Consider the following 27,022-nt stretch of genomic DNA (forward strand, 5'->3'; position numbering starts at 1 on the left):
ACTCACATCTATAAGTTTCATAAAAAAAAAAAGTACAAATTTGTAGGAGTTGAAAGGGCATTAGATGATGAATTATGAAGTGGTAAATTTTTAGAATGTATGGTTTGATCGTTAGCAAAAAGATGGTATGAGAGAACTTTTGATGACTTTGGCATAAAATGCTCACACCTTTCTAATTGGCAACAAATGATTGTAGGCTCAATTTTTGAGTGGTGCATTTTTTGAAATCTAGGCTTGGATAATTATAATAGAGATAGATCACCTCTCATTCTTTCTCTATTAAAAAAATCGAAAATAAATTATGTGGGTCTATATGAGGGCCTAATACTAAATCTTGATAGGCATAAATTGAATGTAAGTAGTTGTTTTAGAGTTACGATGACTCAAAAAATTAAAATTTATCAATGTTACATAAAAGATACAAATGTGATTTTACCTAATCAATGCTAAAGCTATCTATTAATTGTTCTTTCGTATCTAGAGGCACGACAGTTTCAAATTTCTCAAATGTGATCTTCTCTGATCGTAGAATTATATAAGAATTAACTATTCGCAAACTTAAGTTTATAGAATAATCATAATTTTTAGCCAAAGCCATAGTAGGAAAATCATTAACTTCCATGATGGAGGCATGATGAAGCAAACCCCAACTAATGCTTCAACAACGTCGCCTTAGCGCTAGAGTTCGAGATGAAATGTATCTTTATCACTTTCTTTTTGATATTTTTAATAGAGTAACAAGAGGCACTAAATTGGAAAGTCGATAAAGGTAGCTCTACATGGCTAGAAGAACCATATAAACATGATGTCACGCCTAACTGCCTGGCCAAGCCAATGATAGCAATCTTTTCGGAATGCGGCTTCTTGGTTGGTTGGAAGCGACATTAAGCGAGGATGTGGGTCATGGAACATAGGCAATTAACGAGATTTCTTTTGGCAGAAGCGAATCGTAGAACTCGACGCCGACTTGGAAAACCAGCCCTTTTATTAAGAAAAAAGCAAAGAGAGAACCCAGGTTCCCGGAAGATATGAGAAAAGAGATGCAACAAAAGGAAATGAGTGAAGGTGCCAACTTACCAAGCTCTCATCGAGTAACCCATTGTCTTCGGATCTCTTCTATCAAACAAAGAAAACACTGTATTGCCTAGGGTCTTTCATAATGTTTTGTTTTTTAATTTTTTTTGCTGTACCCGTATACATTATGTATGATACTTTTATTTTTAGCAAAAAAAAAAAAACACCGTTTTTCTTTACTCGAATGTTCTCAGCTTTCAACAAATAAAAACCTATATGCCACGACGGATCAGACTCTGGATTGTGTTAATATTTAAGGTTGCTTCAGAAAAATAATCAATTTCTCAAATGTATAGACGAACTTTTGCTAGAGGCCATAAAGCTCAGTCTCAGGCACTTCTCATTGGGGAGTGTGTACAAATTTTCTTGCCAGATAAAGGTAGAACAGCTTGAGCGATTAAGATACTGGAAGCTAAAATCCACTTTATATCATTTATACCTGATCTATATTAATGGTCAGGGATTGCATAATTATGTTAATCAGAAGAACAGAATGATCAAGCCATGGAGCAAGGCCAAAGAAAAAGAATAGTGAAGGACACAAATTAAATGCAAAATTTTATAACAATGTTGAGGGGATCCGGTTAGGGGCTTGGCACATGCACCCTGGAGTCCTTGGCTGTCGATAAATACTTCTACCTCTACGCCTGACAGTTACTCTTTGATTTTCTTCAATCATCTTCCTCACTCTCTCTTCAAACTCATTCCATTGTATAGTTCTATTCTCCGACAAAATTTTGGCAAATCGCTTCTTGTTGGGCCTCAATGTTGGAGCATTTCCCCTGCCATGGTAAGTACGGAACCCTGTCACCAAAGATGAAAGCTGGCTTCCGGAGTCGGTCATTGCAAACACATCAGAAGTTGCACAGGCTATGAAATCCAGCGCTGCTAACTGCATTATCACAAGCTTTCAGTTTTAGAATCTGATAAAATAACTAATAGAGCTAAATTTCTATCCACTCTAAATGCAAACAGGGAAAAAAAGAAAGAAAAACTTATAAAGGATAATATGTGATGAAGAAGCATACAAAATAAAAGAGCAATCTAATTATGCAGATGGAGAGCATGTCCATGACTGCGAGTCTGCACCCACAAACAATGCACCCAGAGCCCAAACATGTCATGGCTTAAATGCCATTAGGGCTTAGCATACCATTTTAAAATGGGTTTAGCATTCTGCATGTTGCCATAGAAACTGAAGATCCGCACTAACAAAGTTATAAGGTTCTTAATTTTCGATGGACTAAAAAGCATAATCATTCCCACGCTTCATTCAATTGCTCCTATGTAATGCTCGTGCGTGTGGATGTGTGCCTTTTTCTTAACTCTGCAGTAATTTGGAAATCCAGTTTCATGTGATGGAACATCTGTTGAAATGCAAGGTCCTACTGAAAGGATCCCCATCAAAACATGGTGTATTACAGTACAAGTTGATGTCATTATGCCACCCATGATACAGTTTTTATTTTCACTTGCATATACTGCAAAATATGGAAGGGAAAGAGACCTCCAATGCTCAAAGTCAATCATAATGAAAGTTCTTAAATTTGTTATATATAAGAGTGATGAATTTTGAAAAAGTTTGAAACCAAATAAGCAGCAAATAACATGCTTCTCAAAACCCATACCGAGTACTGATACCGAACCGATACGGTATGGTACGCTCTATACCATCCGGTTCAGACTGGTATAGCGTACCGTGCTTGCAACTTTAATATGCGGGTAATTAGTAATGCTAATGATGTTTATTTTAAAGTTTAAACTTACCTGAGAAGAAAAATTCCTGAAAGGAGCAAGTTCACTAGGAGAGAGAAGATCTTCTTTCGTAATCAGATTTGGATAGAGCCTGGTGAACGGAAGCATTCTGGATTGACCTCCATAAATTTGAGATCCAGCAAGATATATGTAAGTTTCACGTTTAAAAGCAAGGGCAGAAAGCAAGAGTGCTGCTTCTTCTGGCATCAGCGGACATCTTCCCAAATTCCTTAGTTCTTCTGGAGAAATGGAGCTGAAATGTATTAATGAAAAACAGGGAGACGTTAGCCAAAAGAGGCAATGGTATTTGAGTGCCTGGAAGATTTTTTTTTTAAAAAAAATATAATACTGGCTTACTTGTTTCTGATTCGCATGATGAGTGTAGGAAAGTGAATCTCCCTATATGCTTGCAATTCTCTTCTCTCTGTTTCACCACCACCAAAATCGCATAAAGAGTATGCCACCATATCCATTTCGAACCTCATATGTAAAGCAAGATATCTAGCTGGTTCTCCAGAAATATTATGCCCTTTCGTAGGGGCATCGGGCATATAGCTTCCAAGTAAATATTTGTCCAACTCGGTCAACCCTGACTCATACTTGCGAATTCTTCTGACCAATAAAGAACCAATTTCTTGAATTCTGGGCACAAACTTTAATGCATGAAAATTGCATTTGCATCTTAGTTTCTGCAAAACAAGTTAAAGATCAAAATGATGTGTATGTTAGTAGAAATTTGTGGGTCTTTTGGAACAGGCAATAATGCAATTCTCTTCCTTACTAAAACATCAACAAAAAGAAGATATGCAATGTGTCCTCAAGAAAAGTTGCACATCATCCAGATCAACTGAATGTAGTTTATCTGGGGTCTTAATAGTTCGGTTGCAAGACTATTACTTTTTAATGTATGCAGTGGTGAGGATGTGTTCATGTAGTGAGTGGTGAATGCAAAGCTATAAGTAGGTGAACAAATGCAAAATATGTGTATGTATCCTGTCACAAGTAATGGGTCATACGAGGGTCATGAACACTTCAAGAGTTTATTAATGAGATACAAATGGTAGCTGTCCAACAAGCTATAAAGGTTCAATAAGAGCAGCCCCAAAGGACAAAATAATAGTCACTAAAGAGTGATAAAGCGCAGTCAAATGTCATAACACAGGGACATTAAAGGTACCATCTAACCAAAAGTCTACGAATTCATGAAACTTGATTTGTCGTAGTTCAAGAGTCATGAGTTCACTATAAACAGGGGTTGTTGAAGTTGTGCAAAAAGAGAATCAGTTGAGTTACATGAACAGTCTCTCTAACCCCCATTTTTTTCTGTCTTCTCTCATCTTCCTTCTTTTGTTTCTCTTCTCTCTTCAAAGTTTTAATTCTGTTTCAACGCTTCTCTAGCCTTTTTTTCCCTTTTATTTCTCCTCTCATCTACAATACACTTGTCTGTTTTTTAAAAGGGGACGTAAGTCTATCTTCTCTCCTATTCTTACCTCCTTTCTCATCATTTCATATTGAGACTTTAAACTGCCCCTTTCTTCTCCATCTGGCGGTGCAATCCTGTCTTTTTTTTGGGTGCATGTGCATTCCTATCTTTTCTTGCCTTTTTTTCCATATTAATGACTTTTTTACAATGGAGAATACCAAAGATAGTATATGTCCAAATGCAAAGGATTGCAAACTATCTTCTCATTTAGACTGGTACGATAGCAAATTGTCAAACAGTGATGGAAAAACAAATTAAGCTCAATAAATCCCTCCTAAGCATTAATTTAACATTATAATCAAGATTAGCCTCTATGTTGATAATGTGGTCTGTCAGATAAGCAGAACATATGGTTAAAAGTCAAGCTAGAGCCAATCTCAAACTAAAAGCAAAGCAATTAGGATTTCCTAATCAACATCTCATTGCTTTTGGTGATAATTTGATCATCACTTAATGAAATGAAAAGCCTAGAAGGTCAACATGATCATAACTAAGCTGTGTTCAAATTTTTTCAATACAACATAAGTGAACAAAAGTGAACAAAACTGAAATTCTAGACAGAATCTTACTGATATCTTTGTCCATGACAATGAAAAAACTTCACAATAAATAAACAAGGCACACAAAAGATGGTGATTCTAACATGAAAGAGTGAAACTAGGATTTTTCTTTTTAAGGCAGTCTTTTTTTTTTGAAAAAAAAACTAGATAGTGTAAGTGAATATCATTCTTTCATGTTCCAAAGTGTTTATGTACGGCAGATAGCATTTTTGCATGTACATCCTCACTTAAAAGTAAATATGACTCTCTTTTGTTAATTTTCTCCAACTCTACAAATTCCTTGTCAAGGAAAGGAAAGTAGAATTGGTCTTCATGATTTCACTACACTAATCTCTGAGTACAAGTAGCTTTTGAGGTCGGTGTATGAGATTCAGATCTACACTTCCATGCTACAGATATTCAGGTCAGAATCTCGGAATACTATAGGTAAGAAAGCATGAAATGAACAATAGAACACAGTTATTTTTTTCTCAACTATGATATGTGGCAATGCAAATACATAAACACAAACATAGACATATTGTTTGAATATTATGTTTATAAGTTAGGTAGTTCTCATAAATGAGCAACATTTGGTACCTCCTTGATATTCACAACTGCTATCTATAGCGCAGGGCAAACAGAAAAGGAAAAAACTGTTAAATACTTAAATCAATTTATAAATCAAAATATCCCTTTGAATTAATATGAACCTGCAGATTGGAAGGTAACGGATCAAAGGCAAGGCGATTTCCAAATCCAAGGAAATGAACAACATCATTTTTTAGTAGGAGAGGAAGTACAACTTTGACAAAATACATGGGTTTAGCCTCTTTCATAATATCCATGTCGGTGATCTGGGAAAAGTAAATAGGAAAATGATTATTTATAAGATGATTCCAAATCATATACCTAAATGAATTCTATCAAAGAGAACAAGAACCATACTTGGCTACCAATTGCTTCAATATCAAGCAACTGCAGATGAGAAGGCAACTCTTTTACAATATTTACATCATCCTTCAAATAATTTATGAAATACTCTTCTTGATATATATCACCAAACTGGCTGCAAAACATAAGTTCATTAATTACTAAGTATTTGACAAAAGATCAAAACTGTATTAGATGTGGCAACCAACGTACATGATGTTTAGACTGTAGAAATGGCATTGGAATAAATTCATGCATTTTCATCTTTCATATACAGTAATTTGAACATTTTTTTTTCTTATCGAAACATAAATCCAAAAAGTCCCCCTTCCACATGATACAGGCACATGAATGATATAATTATTTTGATATATTTTGAAGGTTAAAAATTTAGAAGAATCTTCAGCTCACTAGTAACACCACTCCGCATGAGAAAACTATCTTCAACTGAACAAGGAAAACAGTGAGTTCGCTATCTTGGTCTTGTATTATAGAGATATTCAAATACCCTAAATTGGTTACGATAATAACTACCATAAAATTTAGGTATGAAATATTGGTTTAAATTCATGGTTTCTGCCAGCTGCAAACTGAATGGTTTGACTGAAACCAATCTGATGCGACCAATTGCATTGGAAACATTTGAAGACCTGGCATATGATACAAGAAAAAAGATACACTAAGACCTGTCGTCACCCATAAAAAGAAAATTTAAGTACTTTAAACATGTTTAAACATCACATACTTGATGAATAGGTCAAAAGCTTCTGAAATATTTGATTTTCTGTTTTTAGGTGTAAGTGATTGCTTGGATTCTAAATTTACATAGCTTATCAATCAATCACAAACAAGATTTAGACTCAGATTCTCTTGCTCTCTAAACTTGCATGTCAAAGTACTAAAACTTGATCAAATCAGAAACTATATATTTAGAGATCAATTATATAATAGTAAAGCTTCATATTAAAGGTGACATCAACATCCAGAAGAATAAACACATAAAGGTAGATGTATTTTGTCACGGGTATAAGAATTTATGATAGCAAACCTAGTGTCCTTCCAAACACTGCTGTAAAGAAATTTAGGAAGAACCAGAGTGGCATTGAGTAAAGCAGCAACAGCAACAGCATTGCACACCTGTGAAAATATGATGAAAAGTCCGTATAAGAAAATAATTATAACAGTGATCATGAAGAAGATGTAGAGGATGAAGATAAAAACAATGAGAATTGCAGTTCTGGTGATGGCAGTTGTCAGAAAAGTAATTAGTTCTTAATGTAATACTTGTAAGCACAAAAATAAAGCTAACCTTGATTAAACATGTATTTAATAACTTGCAACCAGGAAATCCAAGATCAAATCTTTCTATAGTTTTTCATGACCTTGTTTGAAGCTTCCTACCATACAAAATGAGAAGTAAAAGTAATGTTATTAAGTCTCATTGCATAAATCTAATTAAGTTGTTTTAAACTTATTGGATGCTTCAATTAATAAAAATGTTTTGTCATGCTGGTGGTTTTGGCCTGTAGTGAGTGGCTATTGATCTATTATTTGTACACAAAATTTTAACAAGTGTATGCTTATTTTTAGACCCCATAAACAAGTTTAGCATAACATTTTTAGACACTGACTAAAGTTTGCATATGATAAAACAATTCTTAGTAAGAAATGTTACAAGCTGATTCTATAAGCTAAGTTTTCATTAACTAAAAGAATGTAACAAACTTTAGCATTATAGACATTGGTGCTGTCAGTAAGTATCATGCATACGGCATACCACATATTAAAGTAAAACAATGTAAAACAACAACAACAATGACAACAACAATAATAATCCTTTTTGAGTGCATAAAAAATGTCAAGCTATCAGTTTAGATCCTTACAGCAACTCGTTGTTGGTTCAAACCGCCATTTGCGCTCACCAATATGTAGCCTGTTTTTTTCTTGGCATGCTCTGTTGCAATGACATTACTAATTGTAAGCCAAACATCATACAAGAATTCAAAAATATGATGAGCTACTATTCTCCTGTCTATTCCAATAGGCTCTTTTGTATTTGACCAATTCATGATCAAAATATCTACAAATGGATCATTGTATGTAATAGGATAACTGACTCTCTAAGCTAATTCATGCAGTGGTTGGTGCTCGCTTCATGTTATTCGTTGTTTCCCTGAATCTGGTATATTCTTTAAAAGATGATCATCCTTGCTTATCCTATTTACTATAATAAGCCTATTCCAGATGCCTCTGTAAATCTGGATTTCCATGAACATTTCCCTTAGAAAGCTTGTACCAGTAATGCATCTCAAAATACAACTTCTTAGACTTTCCAGAGTTGTTTTCGCCCAAATTTAAATTTTATATCAATCCTTTTCAGCAATACTATAAATTGCAGAAAATTTGTGGAATACATGAAGGTAATATAATAAAAAAAATCCAACAATAAACTCTCCTAGAAGATTTTTCTGTCCACCCAGAAACTTTTCCTGAGACCTATTTATCACTACAGCCAATATTTCCTTTCAATATTTAAAGTACATGAAAAATTGAAAATTCTTTACATCTCCTCCATTATGCATACAATTAAGGAATTATCAGCAAGGTGCAACTGGGATATTGTTTCTTGTCTGCCACCCTGCAACTCAATTATAAGAGCAGCATAATGATGCCTAGACAGTCCATTAGGAATTCTAAAATGCCATTACAGTAAAAGATTACCCTGATGAACCAGATTCTGTTTATCAGCACAAGGTCTCCATTTGGCTGCTTGTTCTGGCTCCTCCCATTGTGCGAATGAACCATGTTGAAATCCATTCTGTTCCAAAAGAATTATTGATAAAAAAGAATTGTTTTAAAAAGCAGTACATAGAGCACTTGCTCAGATGGTATTAGCCCTTGCCAACTGGGCAAGGGTTGGAGTCGACCCCCAAGGCTGAGGTTTGTAAAGGGTAGGAAGGTGGGATTAGCCCCTCCTGATCTCATGTGACATGGATTTTAATAATCAAACAAACCTTTGCAAGAGCAGTAGAAGCCAAAGATATAAGACGCCCATACATTATCTTTTCGGTCTTCTCCATGTCATCAAATCTACTCCTGACTTCCTTCAAATATACAAGTAACATAAGGCCTCAATGAGTCCATATATATCTGATACCCATGCATGTTCTAACATTTCCATCATAAAGAATGAACAGATCACAAAGTAGGTTCAACAAAGTTCCACTAGAAATAGAAAGGAACATCAATCCCAGTTTATTAAAAAAAAAGAGGTGTTAAGTAAATCTTAAAAAAACCATTATTTGGAGTTATGATGAAAATCATTTTTACATATAAAGTACTAGTACTTTGTTGAGTATATCAATATTAAAAAAGGAAAAGGATGGACACTTAATCCTTCTTTTGCATGCAGCAAGTAGTAACAGCTATCAAATTTCCATTAAGGTCATACATGCAAAGCAATTATCCAAATATTATGAGGTAAAATTAAAACTATCAAAAGCAGCTGGACTAAATAATAGACCAAACATTTAGATGTAAGCAGTTGCATAATCTTGTTAAATCCCTTCCCATAACACAGGTGCAAAACTGACCAGAAAAATGCACCTCAGAAGAAAAGTCAGAAAGGAATAACAAAAACAAGGGGCTGAATCCAGCGAATTTCAATTTTAAACTAATCACTCAATTCTCCTATTTCTGAATGAAGCTTTCTAATCATTACATTTCCCTTGAGGCCTCCCATAGTACAACATATAAAATAGTTAATTCTTAAATTTTCCTAATCCCTTAATATTATGCAGGCACGGTTCCAAAATTCCTATATACATTAAAATCACAAGCCTTTTCATATATTGTTTCCAAGACTGGATCCCTGAATTCTTCAACTGTTCCTTATCTGTCTAGACATCAACATGCCAATCTAATGCACAGAGATAGTCCAATTCAAGAGATAGAATCTGAAACATCTATATGTTTAAATCAACATTCACCACCTAGGCTTCAATTATCCTCCAAAATTTCTATATACCTTGCAATCACAAGCCATTTATATATAATTTCCAAGACTGGAGCCCCCAAATTGCTTCAATTGTTCTTATCTATAAGGGTTAATCCACCAAATACCCAGAGATACTCCTGTTTGAGAAAACTTGAGACATCAACATGTCCAAAGCAACATTCTGCACATAAAACATTAATTATTCCTTTACACTGACAAAAGCCCCCTCACCTTACACAGAATGTTTAGTCACTAACAAGTAACAACTGTAAAGATGCAAATCAACAGTTTAGTCACCAGCAACTTTGTTGCCCATTGACAACAAAGTGGAGATAATATGATTCCATTGACAAACTTTGTGAGACGATTATGTTATAGCCAAAATTATAGAAGTGAAGATGCCTTAATTTCTCCAAGTGGATTCAACTTGCATCAAGCCAAGAGAATAAGAGAACAAATATCCCTAGTCAAGATACGTGCACATGTCTGATTCCTAAAAATATCCTGAATAGGTTAAACATCATTAGTTATTTAACTATATTTAGAATGAAGAAAGTGATTCTTCAGGAAAAATGATAGAAATACATCGTCGGCTGTTTCTGATAAGATGTCACAAAAGATATTAAGGAAGGAAGGAAACAACCTATGAATTCATAATTACCTAAAAACTCTATAGATATTTCAGACTTTGTTTGATATGCAAAAACTGTTACGAAGTAATTTATCTAAACAAGCAAAAACTAAGTAAATGAAGCTGAACAAAAAGTTGAGAACTAAAAGGCACTGAGTGATCGAAGTTGAATCAGGTTTGCAATAGCACAACAATCCCGTTAATTACGGAATCAGCTTTCTCTAAAGCAATATTTAGAATAAATTCTGCAACAAGTGATATGGTATCAATCTATCACAACATGTTCGCACACCTAAATCGCCACTGCTGCCTAAGCCTTATGTCATGACACACACCAATTCACTCCACATGCAACACGGGGCAGAAATAATCAGCAGATATAATGCGTACCTGAGGCACCTTTGATTTTCTAGGACCCGGGCCATTATGAAAACTAATGTGATGAATCACAGTAAGCATCAGGGAATCAAGGACAAAGAAAGAACACATCAACCCAACGACAAAAGCAACCATTCTCAAATGCTTGCATATAACCATTTGCCTCTTCATGCACGGCATGGCCTTGAACGTCCCAAAGGAGGCAGGATCATTCTTCATCCCGTGAACAAGTAAACCATTAGCCGGCGAAACATATCTACCCTGATAATTCTTCTTCGTCCAAGAAGCCTTAGCATTGGCAGAACCATCCACATGGCTTGGGTGGTATAGATTTCGAGCCGAACCCTCCTTTCCCATGTCAAAGATCAGCAGCATACACTCTCGAAAAACTGGAACCAGTCATCCGGTTTGTCCAGATCTTATTCCATTAACAGGACGTCTCAAGCAACAATCTCAGACACAAAACATCACCTACCAACAACCCCTTGAATCTTTCCTTTTTTTATTTACACGTTTTGGAGACAAACCTACTCATCGACCGACTACGATAGACGAGGCACAACGAGATTTTGACAGAAGAGTTTTTAATGTTTCTCTTTCCTTCTTTCTTTCTTTCTTTTATTTTTTGGGCCTAGTTGTTGGGCGGCAACAATCTCTAATATGGTAGTAGAAAAATACAGAGGATTGGAGGGGAAGCTAAGAAGAACTGTGGGAGAGGGTTGACGTGAGAGGGAAGGGAGAGAGGGACCGGAGAAGGGAGCTGACCTCTCAACTGCTGATGAGAAGAAAGAGAGCGTCCCCACTGTACGCCTACCAAACTTGATGGTTCCTTCGATCTTTCGGAGATTCTCCATAGCGGAGGAGGAGAAGGAGGAGGAGGAGAAGGCTTTGCTGCGAAGCAAGAAGAGGCGAAGGGTGGGGTTTAGGAGAGAGGAGGGCAACGGCTAGCAGGGGATCCCAACCGAACGCGAGATGGTTGGCGCTTTCAGTAGGTAAAATAAAGTTCCGGGCTCGCCGCCCGGCGATCGCGACGGGGCAAAGCAAAGTCGGCTGCTCTAAGTCCCGGCAACGCGTGACATTGGAATGCCGAATTCTTAAAATAGCTGCCGCGGTCAGCCCACATACGATGCGATTTAGCTTCCAAGTTGCCGCAAATTGAACACAACCATGCGACAGAATCGTGGATTAGATTTAATGGCCTCGTGGTAACTCCATACGTGTCTTCAGATCTGCACCAAAAAAAATATATTAATAATTGCATCCTCCACAACCTATGAAGTCATCAGAATGCCTGCCCTCCCGTTACAACATGTAGTTTCTAGTGAGCTAATAAATATACGCAAAGTTTCAACCAAGATTTTCAGGAGGGGCTAATAAATATTTGTGAGATGTATATAGAGTGATTTTTGTTTAAGTTAATTAGAGATATATATTGTAGTTGTGTTTGGGATTTTTCTTAGACCTCGAGCATTTTGCTTGATCTATTGAATTATTTATCTTTTAAGTATTATTTATAAGAGAGAAAAAAAAGAATGAAAAGAATTTTTTATTTTATTTAGCTGAGAAAAATTTAAAAGAAACAGTGTTGCACAAGAAACAATTGATTTATGGATAGCTATTCTAGCTTACTACTTGCATATTGCTAATTTCTCCTAAGTCTATGACTATCTAAAGAGAGGAGAAAAAAAAAGATTTGGCTTGATGCTTTCTTAATTTTATTTACCTGATAATCTTTTCAGTGCAAGAAAATAATCTTGTATTTTTCCCTATATTTTTCTAATCTCTTGTTTAGTGATCATGTGAAGTTTAACGAACTTATTACGAATTAGATGCATAGTATCTTTTAGAAAATAAATCCTATAATTTGAAAATATTACTTACACGATAAATAGAGTTTTATATTTTGCATGGTTGTAGACTCATAATTTTGTACTTGATTACCTATTGACAAGACAGCAAGGAGTGAATTAGCTCTGTGATGGTCATATGGGGCTCGTTTGGTTCGCGGGAAAAGAAGGGGGGAAAGTGTGGTCAACGGGAAAGTAATGAGATGCCTCTTGTTTGGTTGGAGTTTTCAAAGGAGAGAGAAGGGAAAGTTGTATTCCCATGGGAATGTGATTCCCATATTTCATGGGAAAGTCTTTCCCATGAGAAACATGGGAAAGTTACTTTCCCATGAGGCGGGAATCACTCCATTTTTACTTTTTCCCAAAACGTCCCTTCAGCATTAAAGAAACATTAAAGAGGCATTAAAAAACTAATTTTTATTAAGGGCATAATAGGAATTATATATAACTTTCCTAGAAAAGTGGATGGCCAACCAAACATAAGCACCTTGGAAATTTGTCACTTTCCCATGGTCAACCAAACATGCCAAAAGTACTTTCCTAGGCATCCTCTTCCTAGGAATTTGTTTCCCAGGAAGCATATTCCTAGGAAGAAAAATGCTTCCCGCGAACCAAACGAGCCCATGATGCAATCTTAAGATCGGGCTAACAGTGACATATTGATCAATCAAGTAAATCGTAGGACTTGATTGTAAATTTTTGGAGTCACAGGGAACGTTTCAAAGATTGCGTATATTCTAACGTTCCATATCCCGGGTGGTTCTATATACACCCCCCCTATTGCTAAGGACACCCCCCAAAAACCAAAAAAAAAATACCCAAACTAACCTTTAGTATAATTACCATATTGCCCTTGAAATTTTCTCAGTACACCCCCCTTCCTTCTCCTCCGTTTCGTTTTGAAAAGGGAAAAAAAAAACACCCCTCAAACCCCCCTTAAACCCCTCGATCCATTTACATCGTTTAGGCGATCTTTGAAGGAGATTTAAGCCCCATTCGAAGCATGGACAAGCAACTAGTGATTTGGGACGAAGAATCGGCCGCAAAGGTACGTGTTCCACCTTGTTTCGAAATTTTTTTTTTTTCACGGTTCGTGCTCCGTTCGGCACTGGATCGCCGAACAAAAGGCTTCTGTTCGGCTGAACAGTGCCGAACAGAAGCCTTCTGTTTGGCAACCCTCAACCGAACTCTTCTGTTCGGCTGCACAGTGCCGAACAGAAGGCTTCTGTCCGGCACTGTGCAGCCGAACAGAAGGGTTCTGTCCGGCTCTGTGCAGCCGAACAGAATGCCGGCGACGAGAGGGAGAAGGGGGAACGGGGGGGTTTTGGGCGTTGGCGAGGTGCTTTGGGCGGAACAGTTCAAAGGGAGACGGAGGGGGTTTGGCCGCCGGCGAGGTGCTTGAGGCGAGGTTTTTTGGGCGGAAGGGAGAAGCCGGCGGGTGTTTTGGAGGGGAAGAGCGGGGTGGGGGGGGTTTGGGGGGTGTAGAGAGCAATTTAGGTGAGGGGGTGGGGAGGGTGGGGGGTAATTTAGGAATTTTTAATTTTTTAGGGGTGTCCTTAGCAAATGGGGGGGTGTAGAGAGTATTTAATTTTTTTTTAATTTTTGGGGGGTGTCCTGAGCAATAGGGGGGGTGTATATAGAACATATTCGTACTAACGGCCCATCCAGCCCAGCCATCAGGCCCGCTCGGTCGGTCCGATCTCTCCCTAAAACCCTCGCCGTTCGCGCACTCCTAAAAGCCAGACGCCGCCCGTTTTCGCCGTCACCCACGGTTCCGATGGCCCGCCTGGATACCCTCATATCCCACGCTCGCCGCCATTGCCTCCGACCTTCGCACGTCCCGCGTATCCCCTTCTCCTCTCCCTCCCCATTTCTAGGGTTCTTGAGGTCTCTCTCCTCGTCGTCTCCCATCAAGCCGGTTTCTTACCCCATCAAACCACATGATCCCTCCGCTCCCGAGGAGGAGGAACCCAAGACCCCTCCGCGCCCGCCGCAGAGAAGGCAGCGCGAGGATCTTCGGGCCGACTTCCAGCCTCAAGAATCTGGCCCGGAACCCCAGGCTAATGCGGGATCCCGGCCCTGGACTCGAGAAGACGCCCGGTTCGTGAAGGATATTCCGGTGATATCTTCAGTTTCCTATCCGTCCCGAGTGGCGCCTCTCCCTGAAGACAGGACAACAGCTCCGGCGGAAGAGGGAGCGGAGGAGGACAAGAATGGGAAAGATGAGCAGCTGCGAAGAGAGGCGAGGAGGATCGAATCGGATGCCCGTGGGAGGAGCTTTTTTGCTATTCAAGAAGAGGAGAAGATTCCCTTCCCGACGCTCATCAAGCTTGAGAAGAGGCCACAGAAGGTTCCTATGGATCTGGTGGAGGCCATTCGGGGAGTCAAGGTCAGTATATGATTTTATTTATTTTTTCCTTTGTATTTTGGTTAGGTTATGACGTTCTTGCGGCTTCAATTTCTTCTATCCACAAGCTTTAAGCTGCAAAGATCCGAAGAATTGTTCGGTAACTTCTTGCAGTACGGCATACTCTCGTTTGATTGTTTTGTTTGAACGTAGTTATAGCACGAAACACGATTGCATTAAAGAAAAAGCGAAACAATGTTCGTTGTTCTTTCTCTGATACGATTCTTGATCTTGACATGTCCATCTTCCCGGCTTGCAGTAAAAATGCCACCTTTAATCACAAGCAACAAACAGTAAAATATTCAACTAGTTTCTATGAAACAAAGAATGCAAGCAATTGTAGCTTGTTCGAGCAGTACATGTTTTTGAGCATTGCTTGTTGATTTACTTGGACAGTTCACATGACTAAATTAGTGCCCATAGTCCTCAACACATAGTCTAGACATCGCTGCTCTCTTATTATCAGCTATAGAGGCTAAAAATTTATCATGATAATGTGATCGTTAGCTTTTTTTTTTTTTTTTGGATTCCAATAAATTGGGTGGCTTAGCCTCCGCTTACGTCAGGAAAAAAAAAAGATGATATGATCTGTAGCTTTTTCGGAATCCTTTAGATAGTTCTTTAAAGAGTTATTGCATGCACAGGGCAAATCATCTATAATTGAGGACTGAACTGATCTGTTAAAAGAATCTCCATTTGTGTAATTCTTTGGATATAAACAATGCCTTCTTCATGACCTGAATGGAAAGTCTGTTTGGAGTTTGACTCCTTTTATTATGCTAACCAATGTATAGCCCCTGAATAGGAAAGCTATGTGTGCTCTCCATTCTTTTTGAATTTAGGGTCTTCGACTCTATTGCTAGTTCTTATGCTTAACTTCTGACAGCATGCTTTCTGACATTTTCTTTGCCCACTGTTCAACGTAAAGCCCAGAGGAGAAGCTACACAAGCAAAAAGAAAGGAAAAAAAAAAGAAAGGAATAAAGAAAAGGAAAAAATAAATAAAGCATGTTTAATAACAATGATTATTGTAGATACTTGAGTTTTAATTCTGATTGATAGGTAATTTGAGTTTAAAATGAAATTAGACTTTGTCATCCCACTTTGAGGATGGCTTGCAAGTTCATTCTTTTTTCGATTGTCATTATAATGTTTGTGGTTGGTTATTTATTTTGTGTTTTTCAATAATTCAAAGATTTTGCTGACTGAACAGTAGACATTGAATTTGTGATGGCTAGAACATTGATTTTTTAGCATGAAGGGATGTGTATCTCATTGTGCATGGGTTACAGGGTACATTCTGACACTAATTGCATGTTTTGTTTCTTAAATGGACAAAATTGAGTCATGGATTATTTGTAGAAAAGGATTAAGTGAGAACATTAGTCTGATCTAATAGTTGCTATACTCATTTGGTCATTGCCATTATTTGTCTATGTTATTCAACCACAAAATATCAAGAGGAACTATGGGAAAAAATATGAGGAGTTTGTTCATACATTTAGGACTTGTTTGGGAAATCCAGCAGGAAATGCCGGACAAATCCCATTGGATACATGAATCGGACAATCATTTCTGGCCAGCCCACATCAACATGCCTCCCCATGCTCTCCCTTCCCTTCTTATGCTCTTCCTTCCCTCCCACTTTTCCAATGCATCCTGCCAGATCCCGGAAGATCCGGCAGGATTTTCCCAAACAGGTCCTCAAAAGATTTCTTGACTATTTTTATCTTTTTAAGCTTTAATCTTATCAGTCTTTTTTTTGTTGTTGTTGTATAAATGCAGTTCTCATTGTTCTCTGTGACTTCTAGTCATTTTTCAGGCCAATGCAAAGCGCAAATTTGTTGAAACGGTTGAAGCTCATGTTAATTTGGGTGTTGATCCACGTCGAGGTGACCAGGTCTAGTCTACTAAACTACTTATTTTTGACTTCTTATCATGCTTAAATTGTTTAATAATGCATTAAGCCCAATTTGCTGTGCTTGTGATATGAGACCATTGTGTTTTGTAGTATACAAAATATTCCTACTTTTTTTTCATGGTTCAGGACTTATGCTTTAATAAGTAATATTGTCATAAAATCTGTTGCAAGAAAGTAAATTTTTAGCTGGTGTTATGATCGTCTCAGCCATGGAGCTAAAGTATGAAAATTGGCAAACAGCTTGAGAGTTGGGTAAACATTAAAACTACTACCTTATAAAATATTGATAGATATTGAACAACACAAGGCTAGGAATTGCCTTTGCTTCATTTTACTGGAGGAAATGCCGTTGCAGTTTATATGAGAAAACTGTTTAATAGTTCAATACAATAATCAAGTATAATATGTGATGTTGCATTATTTTCAGTTTGAATCCATATGAAGATTGTATCCATGTGTCTCATCACTGAAGGATTCAAGGTAAAGATAAACTCATTTATACTGTAGAGAATTTTTTAATTCCTGTACTTTCATGCTTGTTATCCATACTACCCTGGGACCATTTCCAGGCAGTATTTTCTAAATCAATAAACAAAAAATTAGTTGATAATACCCTGGGGCATGAGAAAATATGGATGTCAAACTGAAAGGGCTGAAAGATACAAATGTCAAAAAGCCTGAAGCTAAAGAGATGCCTTGTCTAAAATCAGAAAAAGTCCATCAAAGAGTGATGATTATGGGAAATTTTCTTTTTAAGCAAATTCTGAGGAAGACTTAGTTTATGTAATGGAAGAGTGATGCCATACTACATGGATTTTTAGCATAGATGCAAATTCTCTAGTATAGTGTTTGGCCTGCTAAGCTCAAAACCTTAGCATTAGTATAATCCGTTCAAAACTGATGTACATGTATGCATGTGAATTTGTTATTATTAGTTTTGATGTTTATGTCTTTGTGGTGCAAGCATATATTGTAACTAAAATAGAATATCCACAAATATAGAGTTTTACTAAAACTAATTTGTAACATAATTCCAAATAACCTAATTGGCTAGATGTATGATATTTGTTAGTTGACCACTCTTGGAAAGAGTAAGAGCAATCTTTGTTTTGTAAAATGCAGCAAGTTTGCTTATTTTAACAGAAACAACCATTGAAAGGAAAAAAAATATGTCATCTTTAGTTGTCAGCAGATTATATTAAATACTTGACACACATTGGATTATTATGGCATTTGTTGAATAGACTATTTATAATGTGAAAAAAATGTTTTTTACAAGCACGAATGGTCAGGTGAAAAGCTTTATCTGGCATTTATTTTATGAATACACATGTTAGTAGACATCGAATGGAAGAGTATCTACAATAGCTTCTATATTGTTATTTACTCATAAGAGACTGAATAGCAAACATCACAAAAATGACCTCAAGTTCACATTTCTTTATGAAATGCATGGTTAGTCTTCTACACATCAATTTTTTACTTTTTATTTTCTTTTGCAAGATATTTCCCCCGTAAGTTCGAGTATTTAATTACTTTACATTTCAATGCTGTGTTCATAATGATATTTGATTTGTTGAGCCATGATATATAGCTATCTAGTAAGTAAGTTGTATGGTAGCTTTGTACATGTTGATGTGCCATGTTGTGTCATGAATTGCCAAGTAATGTTGCTGTCAAGGTAACAAGGAAGTTGACATTTCATGGGCTAAGAACACAGAAGTGAACGTCATCTGCTGAATTATGATATTCGTGGCCAATGAAATCTAATTTTAAGTAACTTTTGTTGTGTCATTGATCATCCAATGGACAAGCATCCAAAAATGTTGGCCTTTCTGGTAGTCTGGTAAATAGGCTATGTAAATCTTCCAATTAGCCTTAATAAAAGTCTTGAATCATGGAAGGAACCTCCCAAGAAAATTGAGTGTCTATATTGATTGATTGTTTACTTTGTCAACTAACAAACTAACCACTTCTAACCTCGGATCAGTTGATTCATATTTAAGTTGCTATGTCATATCAATATATAGCTGTCATAACTAGTTTGCTTCTTCACTGTGCTGCTTTTCACAATATTGATATGGTGTTGCAGATGGTGCGTGGTGCTTTGACACTGCCTCATGGCACTGGAAAGGTACCTTTCAGTGGCAAATAATAAGCCATTCAGTTTACATAAAGTAAATTTGTTTTATTTAGTACTGATAGTTGATCATCTCTTTTTTTTTCAGACTGTTAGAGTAGCAGTGTTTGCTGAAGGGCCTGCAGCAGATGAAGCCAGAGCTGCAGGAGCTGACGTAATTGGCGGCGATGAACTTATTGAGGAAATTAAAAATGGTATTATATTTGCATAATTCTTAATGTGCTAGCTTTGAAGTCTTTTAAGAGAGTCATAAAGGGCTTGATCTTTGACAGAAAGCAAGCCCTTTGTGCATGGTTCTGACATGCCAACTATCTGGAGATATGCATTGTTAGAATTTTTTTGGTTTTTCTGCAGTAACCATTATTTCTCTGTTTATGAATTTTCCAGAATGTCTTTTTGACTATTCAATCTGTGAGCTCTCTTTATTCTGTTTTAATATTATCTGTTTGATGTGTAGTAGTGCTTAAACATATTATCCGTTCTAAAGCCTGCACATCCTGTGACTTATGTTAATAAACTTGCATAATCAAGATAATGTTTTATTGGTAACCATGCAGAATTTTGTGCATGTTTGGTTTGTGCACAACTGCAGTAGCTTGGTCACGTATGGCTATGAAATAGTGTTTGGATTTTTATCTGCTTGTCACCAGATGAAGTGTCATCTCAGCAATTTGATTTCTGCAATACTTCAAATAATTTATTCATCTTATGCTTCTGAACGTAAACCCTGCAGGAGGGGGCAAACTTAACTTTGACAAGTGTATCGCAACTCCTATGTTTATGCCCCGTCTTTCCAAGGTTCATATCATGAAAGTTCTATGAAAAACTCTACTGCATATTTCGATTACTGAGATATCTCAGTTATTCATGGACTTACAAATCTTCCTTTATTAGATTGCCAGGATCCTCGGTCCACGTGGTTTGATGCCGAATCCTAAAGTGAGTTTCTTCAGTTATTTCCATCTAAGCCATGGTAGATATGTTGACAGTGCTGCTCAACTTGTCTTTTTTATACAGCTAGGATCTGTGACAAGTGATGTTTCTGGTGCGGTAAATGCGGCAAAATGCGGTCGGATTGATTTTAAAATTGATAAAACTGCTATTGTGCATGCAGGCCTTGGGAAGGTATGCTACTCGTGTACTTATTTCCTGTGTATGAGAGTAAGATTAAGATAGCAGGCTTACCATACTATAGACTAAATTTAGAAACTTACATGTGTATACAAATTCCGTTAGTCTATATATATCATGCAGTAGAATTTCTGTATTGCACAGGCATGCATGGGTATCAGGAATCTCGTCTACCAAGCATGTCTGTTTTATGAAACCTGATGCATGACAAATAAACTTAGTTACTGGATATGAATATTTGCTGTTGCAATCTATTTTTCTGTACATATAAGAAAAAGAATAAAATTTGTGATTTTATTCATATTAGAACCATACATTGCTCAAATGTTGGACTTACAAACATCTACACCTTGAAGATCTAGTCAGTAATGTCTGGTAACATGCCTTGGACATGTCTAATATGGTATATGGAGTCTGGAGTGCTATTGTTACAGATGACGAGAAGTAGCAGGAGCTAGAGAGGATTGTGAGTAGCAAGTCACAGTTTTATCCTTGAAAAGGATTTCGAAGATAGTGGGCCGAGTGTCTTATTGTTTAAGTATGATGTCGTAGTGATCTACACCCTCGATTCAAGAACATGAGGGTGGTAAAGCAATGAGAAGTTCAGATTTGTACTGATTGATAAAATTCTCGCAGATGGGCATCATGCAATGGTCACTCAGGATTTTTATGTTTGTGGGGAGTCTGCAGGGTCATTAAAATTCTCTGTGCAGGAGATATAGGCATTTTCAAGGACGCAGACCATAGAATGGGAGGATTCTCTACAAAATTGAGTAAACTGGTTCAATGGCTGGGCCATTGTAGTCCCTTGTGATATTAATGAAGTTTATACTTGTTCTATGTGTTGGATGCAAGGTTAAAAATTTTGGTTTGAAGCATGTTCTAACCTAACTTGTGCAATAAGGTTTTGGATGGTCCAGAATAAAAGCAAACTAGAGGATAAAGTTAGAACTAAGAAAATAAATAAAAAAGCATTAGTCATCTTATAGGTATGAAATGAAGATAATATAAAATTTAAGGGCTTCTCAATCAAGATTTTAAGTCCTAGCAAGACGGGGGATGTCTCGGCCATCTCGTCCCATTCCTATGAGAAAATGGGACCTGGATGGGGTCAGGACTCTAAAACCTATCCATGCGAGGAGAGAAGAAGAAAGAGGAAAGAAAGAAGGGAAGGAAAGATTAAGAAAAAGGAAAAAGTAAGAGGAAAGAAGAAGAAAGAGGAAAGAAAGAAAGGAAGGGAGAAGGAAAAAAAAAGGAATGAGAGAAGGAAGAAAGGAAAGAGAAAGAAAAAGAAAAAGAAAAAAAGAAATAAAGGAATGGATAAGAATAAGAAAGAAAAGGAAGGAAAGAAAGAAAGGTAGAAGAAAAGGAAAGGAAAGAAAGAAGAAAAAAGAAAGAAAGAAAAAAAGAAAAGGAGAGAGATTGGGGATATCTACCAGAATGCATAACCGAAAATGCTGCTGGGATAGGGCGGGACAATAAGATGTCCCGTTCCATGGAGAAACCGGGTGCCTCTGTTTTACGGAATTTAAAACCTTGTTCTCAATTATATATTAATATTTTGAAGTTAAGATGTTCTGTTATAAATAGTGTAAACATATTCTATATTTTCTTGCCCCCCACCGAAAATAGAAAATCCACTTGCTAGATAACCGGCGGGCCTCCAAACGGATAATCTCAAACACTATTGACGCCCTCAAAACAGATCATTTCAAAGTTGGCCCTCCCACCTTCCCACTCAGGTCTGTTTCCCACTATGTGGGCCTTATCTCCCCACTTTGTTTGGAATTTCATATGTCTATCAAAATTCCTAGTTCAACAATAAAAGAATAAACTGAGTTTCACTGAACAAAACTTATAGTCGCTTGGCTCTATCTTCCATTTCTTATTGTATCTCAATCCCTCTAAGGTCTAATTCCATTTTTAGTGAAGCTCTGATTCGAAAATCAAACAAAATACATATTTTACCTTCATATATAAACAAATATTATTTATTGTCATTTATATATTAATAAATTGGATTTACTTCTAAAAAAGTAAATTGGATTTCATATTTTTATTCTTTCTTAATTTTATATCTTTATCTCTCAAAAATATTAACTTTACAACCTTGTAAGATTACGTTAATATATAGTTTAAATTATTTTGATTTACTACTTCAACAATAAAAATTATAATCAAATAATCCCCTTAACACTTGCTCCCCTGCTCCCCACCTTGCTTAGTTCTTTACACCTAACCCTACAATGATTTCCCTAGCAAATTCCATCAGGCTATAATAATCCATTTCTTTTATTCTGATTGAAGTATTTGTTATTCAATATTTAGATCCTTTTATCTTAATTCAATATATGGTTGCTGATATGTCATGTGAGTACCACTTTAACTGGCTGACCACTATAAGTTGTGATGATTTTCTTCCTTTTTTTTTTAATGTGGTAGATTTCATTTCGCAATTAGCCTTGTGATTCTCACTTGAGAAAACAAAGGGAGGAATACTGGTCCATGTACAAATGTGAAAATATAGGATCATGCCTCTAGACATTAGAAGGGGAGAGGCTGCTATGATTTCTCTTATTGCTGGAATATGATATCTGTTTAAGGGCTTACATATAAAGAGAACAAAAATAGAGGTAGGTGAAGACATGTCTAGTAGGGGTAGATTTTGTTGAACTAGAAAAGTGCTTTTGATGTGTCAGATGTGGCCAATGCATGCCTTGATGGACGAAGGAAAAACTTAATGAAACAACCAACTATAACACCTGCCAGGTCAAACAATTTTGAATGCTCAGCCATAAAGAATGCTGAGATATATGCAATTGAAGACATTTGCAGAGATGGAAGGCTGATATGAAAATGCAGTAAAGGATAAAAATCATAGAACATGAAAGTGGCACATTAGAGGCATAGGAGTTTTACCAACTGATTATGACAGGAACTAATCTACAACATGCATGTACTATGAAGATTTGACGGGACTTCGGTAGAGTCCTTAGACTTTCATTGGAGGATTAAAAAAGAGGTGGAAGACCTGTAGTCACATGTATGGATGCTGTGAAAATGGATTTGGAAACACTTGCAGTAATGCTGGAGGTAGTGCATAGTAGGAATAGATAGTAAAAGGACTCAAGTTGAACCCAAATTTTTGGACAATTCTGGATAATTGAGGCTATGAATTTCTTTTTATTACAATGTTTTCTCTTCCTTTTTGAAGGATTGAGCTCGCTTGTCAACCATTAGGCTGTAGATTCACCCCGTCAAAAAAAATTCTTAGCTCTTGAACTCTGGGTCTTGTAAAATTCAATCAAAATCAGATCTAGTTTCCAGTGTATACCTGATCCAGAATCAGGTCTACATCACTGGGGTTGTTTAAAAGAAAAAAAGGATGGCCCAATGCACAAGGCTTCCAAGGGTTAGATGTATGCAGTCTTACCCCTGCTTCCAGATAGGTGGTTTCTGTGTCTTGAACCAATGTCACCCAGGTCATGATAGAACAACCTTATCATTGTGCTAAGTTTCATGTGCGACCTTGCCATTGCATCTCTGAAGTTGTTTAGAAGTAAATAAATAAAATAAGCATACACCATGGCAGTACTTGAGGAGTTGTTTCATGTGCAACCGTACCATTGCATCTCTGAAGTTGTTTAGAAGTAAATAAATAAAATGAGCATACACCTTTGCAGTACTTGAGGAGCCGGCTTGCTTCCATCATGACATGCAATCTATAATAATTATTTGTGCTCTCAAAATTTGGAGCTGAAGGCTTTCGATAGTTGTGTATGTAAGCATATGAGCGGTTATAAATCAGAATCATCAGATGAAACTAAAATACTGTTCCTTGATGCGGTCATTTACAGGTGAACTTTTCTGAGGAGGCCCTCCGTGAAAATATTGGAGCTTTTGTACATGCTCTTTTGCTTGCAAAGCCTGTGGGACTGAAAAGAAGTAAGTAGCTTCATGATTTCATTTGTATTTTATGCATTTTTATATTGTTATGGAATGCTATCTGATGTGTATCTTAGGAACATGCAGAAGCTTCAGTATAGTGTGGTTCATAAAGTTCAGAGCAAAGAGCATTGCTCCAGATGTTAAACAGGATCACCATGATTATCATAATAGATGAAAAATGTTCATTTTGCTATCACCATATGAAAGCTAGAACGACTTTTAGGCTTTTCATGCTTTTTCTTCGCCATAAAGTGCTTTATTAAGCATTTTTCAAGTGTATATGTTAATGAATTGTGTTTTTGGTGTTGCAGCTTCCAAATATGCTGGATATGTGAAGAATTTCACATTGAGTAGCACGGTGAGTAAAACTCTTTCCTTTTCTAGGTACCAAGAGTATACACCTAAACTTTACATGTTGATACAGAAGGTCATGGAAAATCAACTATACAGTTTAAATGGCTAGATCTGAGACCAGTGAAAAATACATTGTGGGCCCTCCAAATTTAGATTTCTAGTGTTAAGAGTGACAAAACTTAAAAGCTTGAGCAGTTTCACCCCTACAAATTGAGTTGTTTCAAATTGGACAGCCTTCCGTAATAGCACTGGTGGTTTGCTTTAATTTATGATCATCCAAATGCTCTGAAGTTTGTCAGGTTTTATGATATTAAGACAGGCAGATTATGGTCAGTTGTGTATGGTCTTGATTTATATTGCTCAAGTAATTGCCATACTCATAAAACGTGATGTGAGAACATGTGGAACCTACCATCCACTTTCTGCACATATCAATCACTGGTACGCATGTGTAGCAGTCACCCTCCTGGAGGCAGCACTGGTTGACATGGCAAAAAATTGCTGGTAGCATAAACAATGTGCCCGCTTTCATCCTATTTAGATATACGAATTGCTCATACTGCTGACTGTGATTTTTTTTCTTTTTTTAAATCCAGTTTATGTTGATGGTTGTCCTATAGGTATGATTATAGCTTTTGCCCAATTTACTTAAATAAGCAGGCATCTTCTTTGACTGGTCAGTCTGGTCCTAGTTTGGAACGCTTGTTCATGAAGCAAAAGAATTCTAGATCTGGAATGGAATAATTCGCACTGCCAACTTATGCAAGATGTAATTTACCTTACTCAGTACCTTCTGGTATCTGTTATTATTGATTGAATTTACTACCCTCAATTATGGAGTTAAAAAGCAAAATTCTCGTTGGGCTAAAATGAAATATAAAAATTCACGCATACAAGAGGGAGGGAGGAAGACCCCAGGAGTTATTCTGTTTGAAAGGGAAAAGAAGGCTACATTTGCTGTAGCTGAATATAGCATGTAACTCTTATAAAACTTATGTCAAATATGTACCACTTGCGATGATCGAGGACCTGTTTCATATTGTTTTCTATGTTCTGATAACTCAAATAATTGTTTCCTCTGTTCATTAAACTTATCTGCATACCTTATGGTTGTTTGTCATCGACCAATCTACTAAAATTCTTCCGTCTTCGTGCAGATGGGACCTGGATTTCCTGTTTCAATACCGTCATTATCTGCGGCTGCAGATCATTATAAGTTACAAGTCAAGTAGTGATCATTTTTTTCATTCGCATTTTCAGTAGAGCTGGCAAGTGGAGTCAGATGCAATTATGCATGCGCTGCCTAATTTTACAGCTACCAACAATCGTATACCCAAAGATTGTAGTTTTGTAGCAACCTGAACTTCTGAGGTCTAGGTCCTGCCATTTTTGCTCCTCTAAATGATGTTTTGGTTGCGGATTTGGCTATTTTCTCCTTGATGGCAACTGTGGATGCTGCAACAGGAATTGTTGCCATCACAACCAGCTGCGTTATCAGATGCGAGGTGCTTAGGGCTAGTTCTTAAATTGTGAGGCGCCCATTCTTTTTTTTAAAAAAAATTGTGTATGTTAATGCCTACGTCTGCTTATTTCTCTTTCTTTTGCCAGTGATTTCCTTTCAAATAAAAGATTTGCTGTAATGTTGTTGCTGTGAAGTAACAGTCGTGCCAACCCTTCTGGATCGTGTTTCATAAAGTCTAGTATTTTAGCTTCTTTTCTTCTTCTTTTTTCAGTTGATAAATGATACCGTCTGGAAAAATTATTTAGAGGGCCTTTAGAGGGAAGTCCATTGTCGCTGAATAATTTTCTATAGTAATCCTTGTGCAATTCTGTTTGCAGTATTGCTCATCTCTCTCTTTAAAATCTGAATCTGCAATGATATGTTTAAGAACTTCAGGACTTGCATGGGGAATCCTAGCAATCAGGTTGCTACCTGTTAAGAGCGGGATACGAAGCAATATCAGAAATTTTGTTTGGTAATGCGCGATGAACATTAATGAAACATAGATGGGGTATCCATATCTTTGCGCTAAGCAAGTTTGTATAGAGTTTGCTCTATTGTGGACGGTTGTGGATGACTTATTTATACCTGTCAGTTATATTAGCATAACTGTATGGCTTCGCAAATTTTTATAGCTTTTACGGTGATTTGGGGTGTTCGATGGGGAGATGTCCTTGGTCTTCCTTGTTTCTTTTCTTGCTTGATGTACTTTGAGGTGCAATCCAGATGAGAAGTCATATTACTCCTTGGATTTTCTAGCTCAAAAAAAGACAAAAAAATCTTCCGCCAGCTGCAGATATATTTACGAGAGTACTTAGCAATAGCATTAGCTTGCAAGGCAATAATTACACCAGCCATGATGATAAGCATATATGCATAAAATAGGTAATCACTTTAGCTAAACAAATCATGCAATTAAATAGATAATAATTTATAGAAAATAAACATATATGTAGTACTAATATATGAATTAAATCTTTCTTA

At 36.8% G+C, this 27,022-nt stretch overlaps 2 protein-coding genes across 4 annotated transcripts; one reads left to right on the forward strand and one right to left on the reverse strand.

Moving 5' to 3' along the window:
* Positions 1-1,477: 1,477 nt before the first annotated feature.
* On the reverse strand, positions 1,478-11,694 carry LOC103713755 (O-fucosyltransferase family protein). Of its 2 annotated transcripts, none has more exons than XM_088709457.2 (10): positions 11,556-11,694; positions 8,799-8,888; positions 8,506-8,602; positions 7,668-7,738; positions 6,833-6,921; positions 5,800-5,920; positions 5,565-5,708; positions 3,187-3,518; positions 2,842-3,082; positions 1,478-1,966 (listed from the first exon to the last, which is right to left on the reverse strand). In XM_088709457.2, exons 2-10 carry the CDS (start codon positions 8,862-8,864, stop codon positions 1,634-1,636), a joined length of 1,494 nt encoding a protein of 497 aa, XP_088565583.2. In that variant the 5' UTR covers positions 8,865-8,888; positions 11,556-11,694; the 3' UTR covers positions 1,478-1,633. The 2 variants fall into 2 exon arrangements, with proteins under 2 accessions (XP_088565583.2, XP_008799362.3); XM_008801140.6 differs by lacking the exon at positions 11,556-11,694 and adding an exon at positions 10,803-11,307.
* Positions 11,695-14,304: 2,610 nt separating this feature from the next.
* On the forward strand, positions 14,305-26,250 carry LOC103712382 (Ribosomal protein L1p/L10e family). Of its 2 annotated transcripts, XM_008799253.6 has the most exons (10): positions 14,306-15,026; positions 16,866-16,943; positions 19,057-19,098; positions 19,193-19,298; positions 19,838-19,902; positions 19,999-20,043; positions 20,122-20,229; positions 24,093-24,180; positions 24,495-24,541; positions 25,695-26,250. In XM_008799253.6, the coding sequence occupies exons 1-10, from the start codon at positions 14,415-14,417 to the stop codon at positions 25,767-25,769; spliced, it is 1,266 nt and encodes a 421-aa protein (XP_008797475.3). In that variant the 5' UTR covers positions 14,306-14,414; the 3' UTR covers positions 25,770-26,250. The 2 variants fall into 2 exon arrangements, with proteins under 2 accessions (XP_088565584.2, XP_008797475.3); XM_088709458.2 differs by lacking the exons at positions 24,093-24,180; positions 24,495-24,541; positions 25,695-26,250 and adding an exon at positions 20,872-21,045 and having other exon boundaries at positions 14,305-15,026.
* Positions 26,251-27,022: the final 772 nt, after the last annotated feature.

This window comes from Phoenix dactylifera, chromosome 12 (assembly GCF_051530095.1).
Source record: "Phoenix dactylifera cultivar Ajwa chromosome 12, Ajwa_hap1_PhDact_Kaust_v1.1, whole genome shotgun sequence".
Taxonomy (NCBI): domain Eukaryota; kingdom Viridiplantae; phylum Streptophyta; class Magnoliopsida; order Arecales; family Arecaceae; genus Phoenix; species Phoenix dactylifera.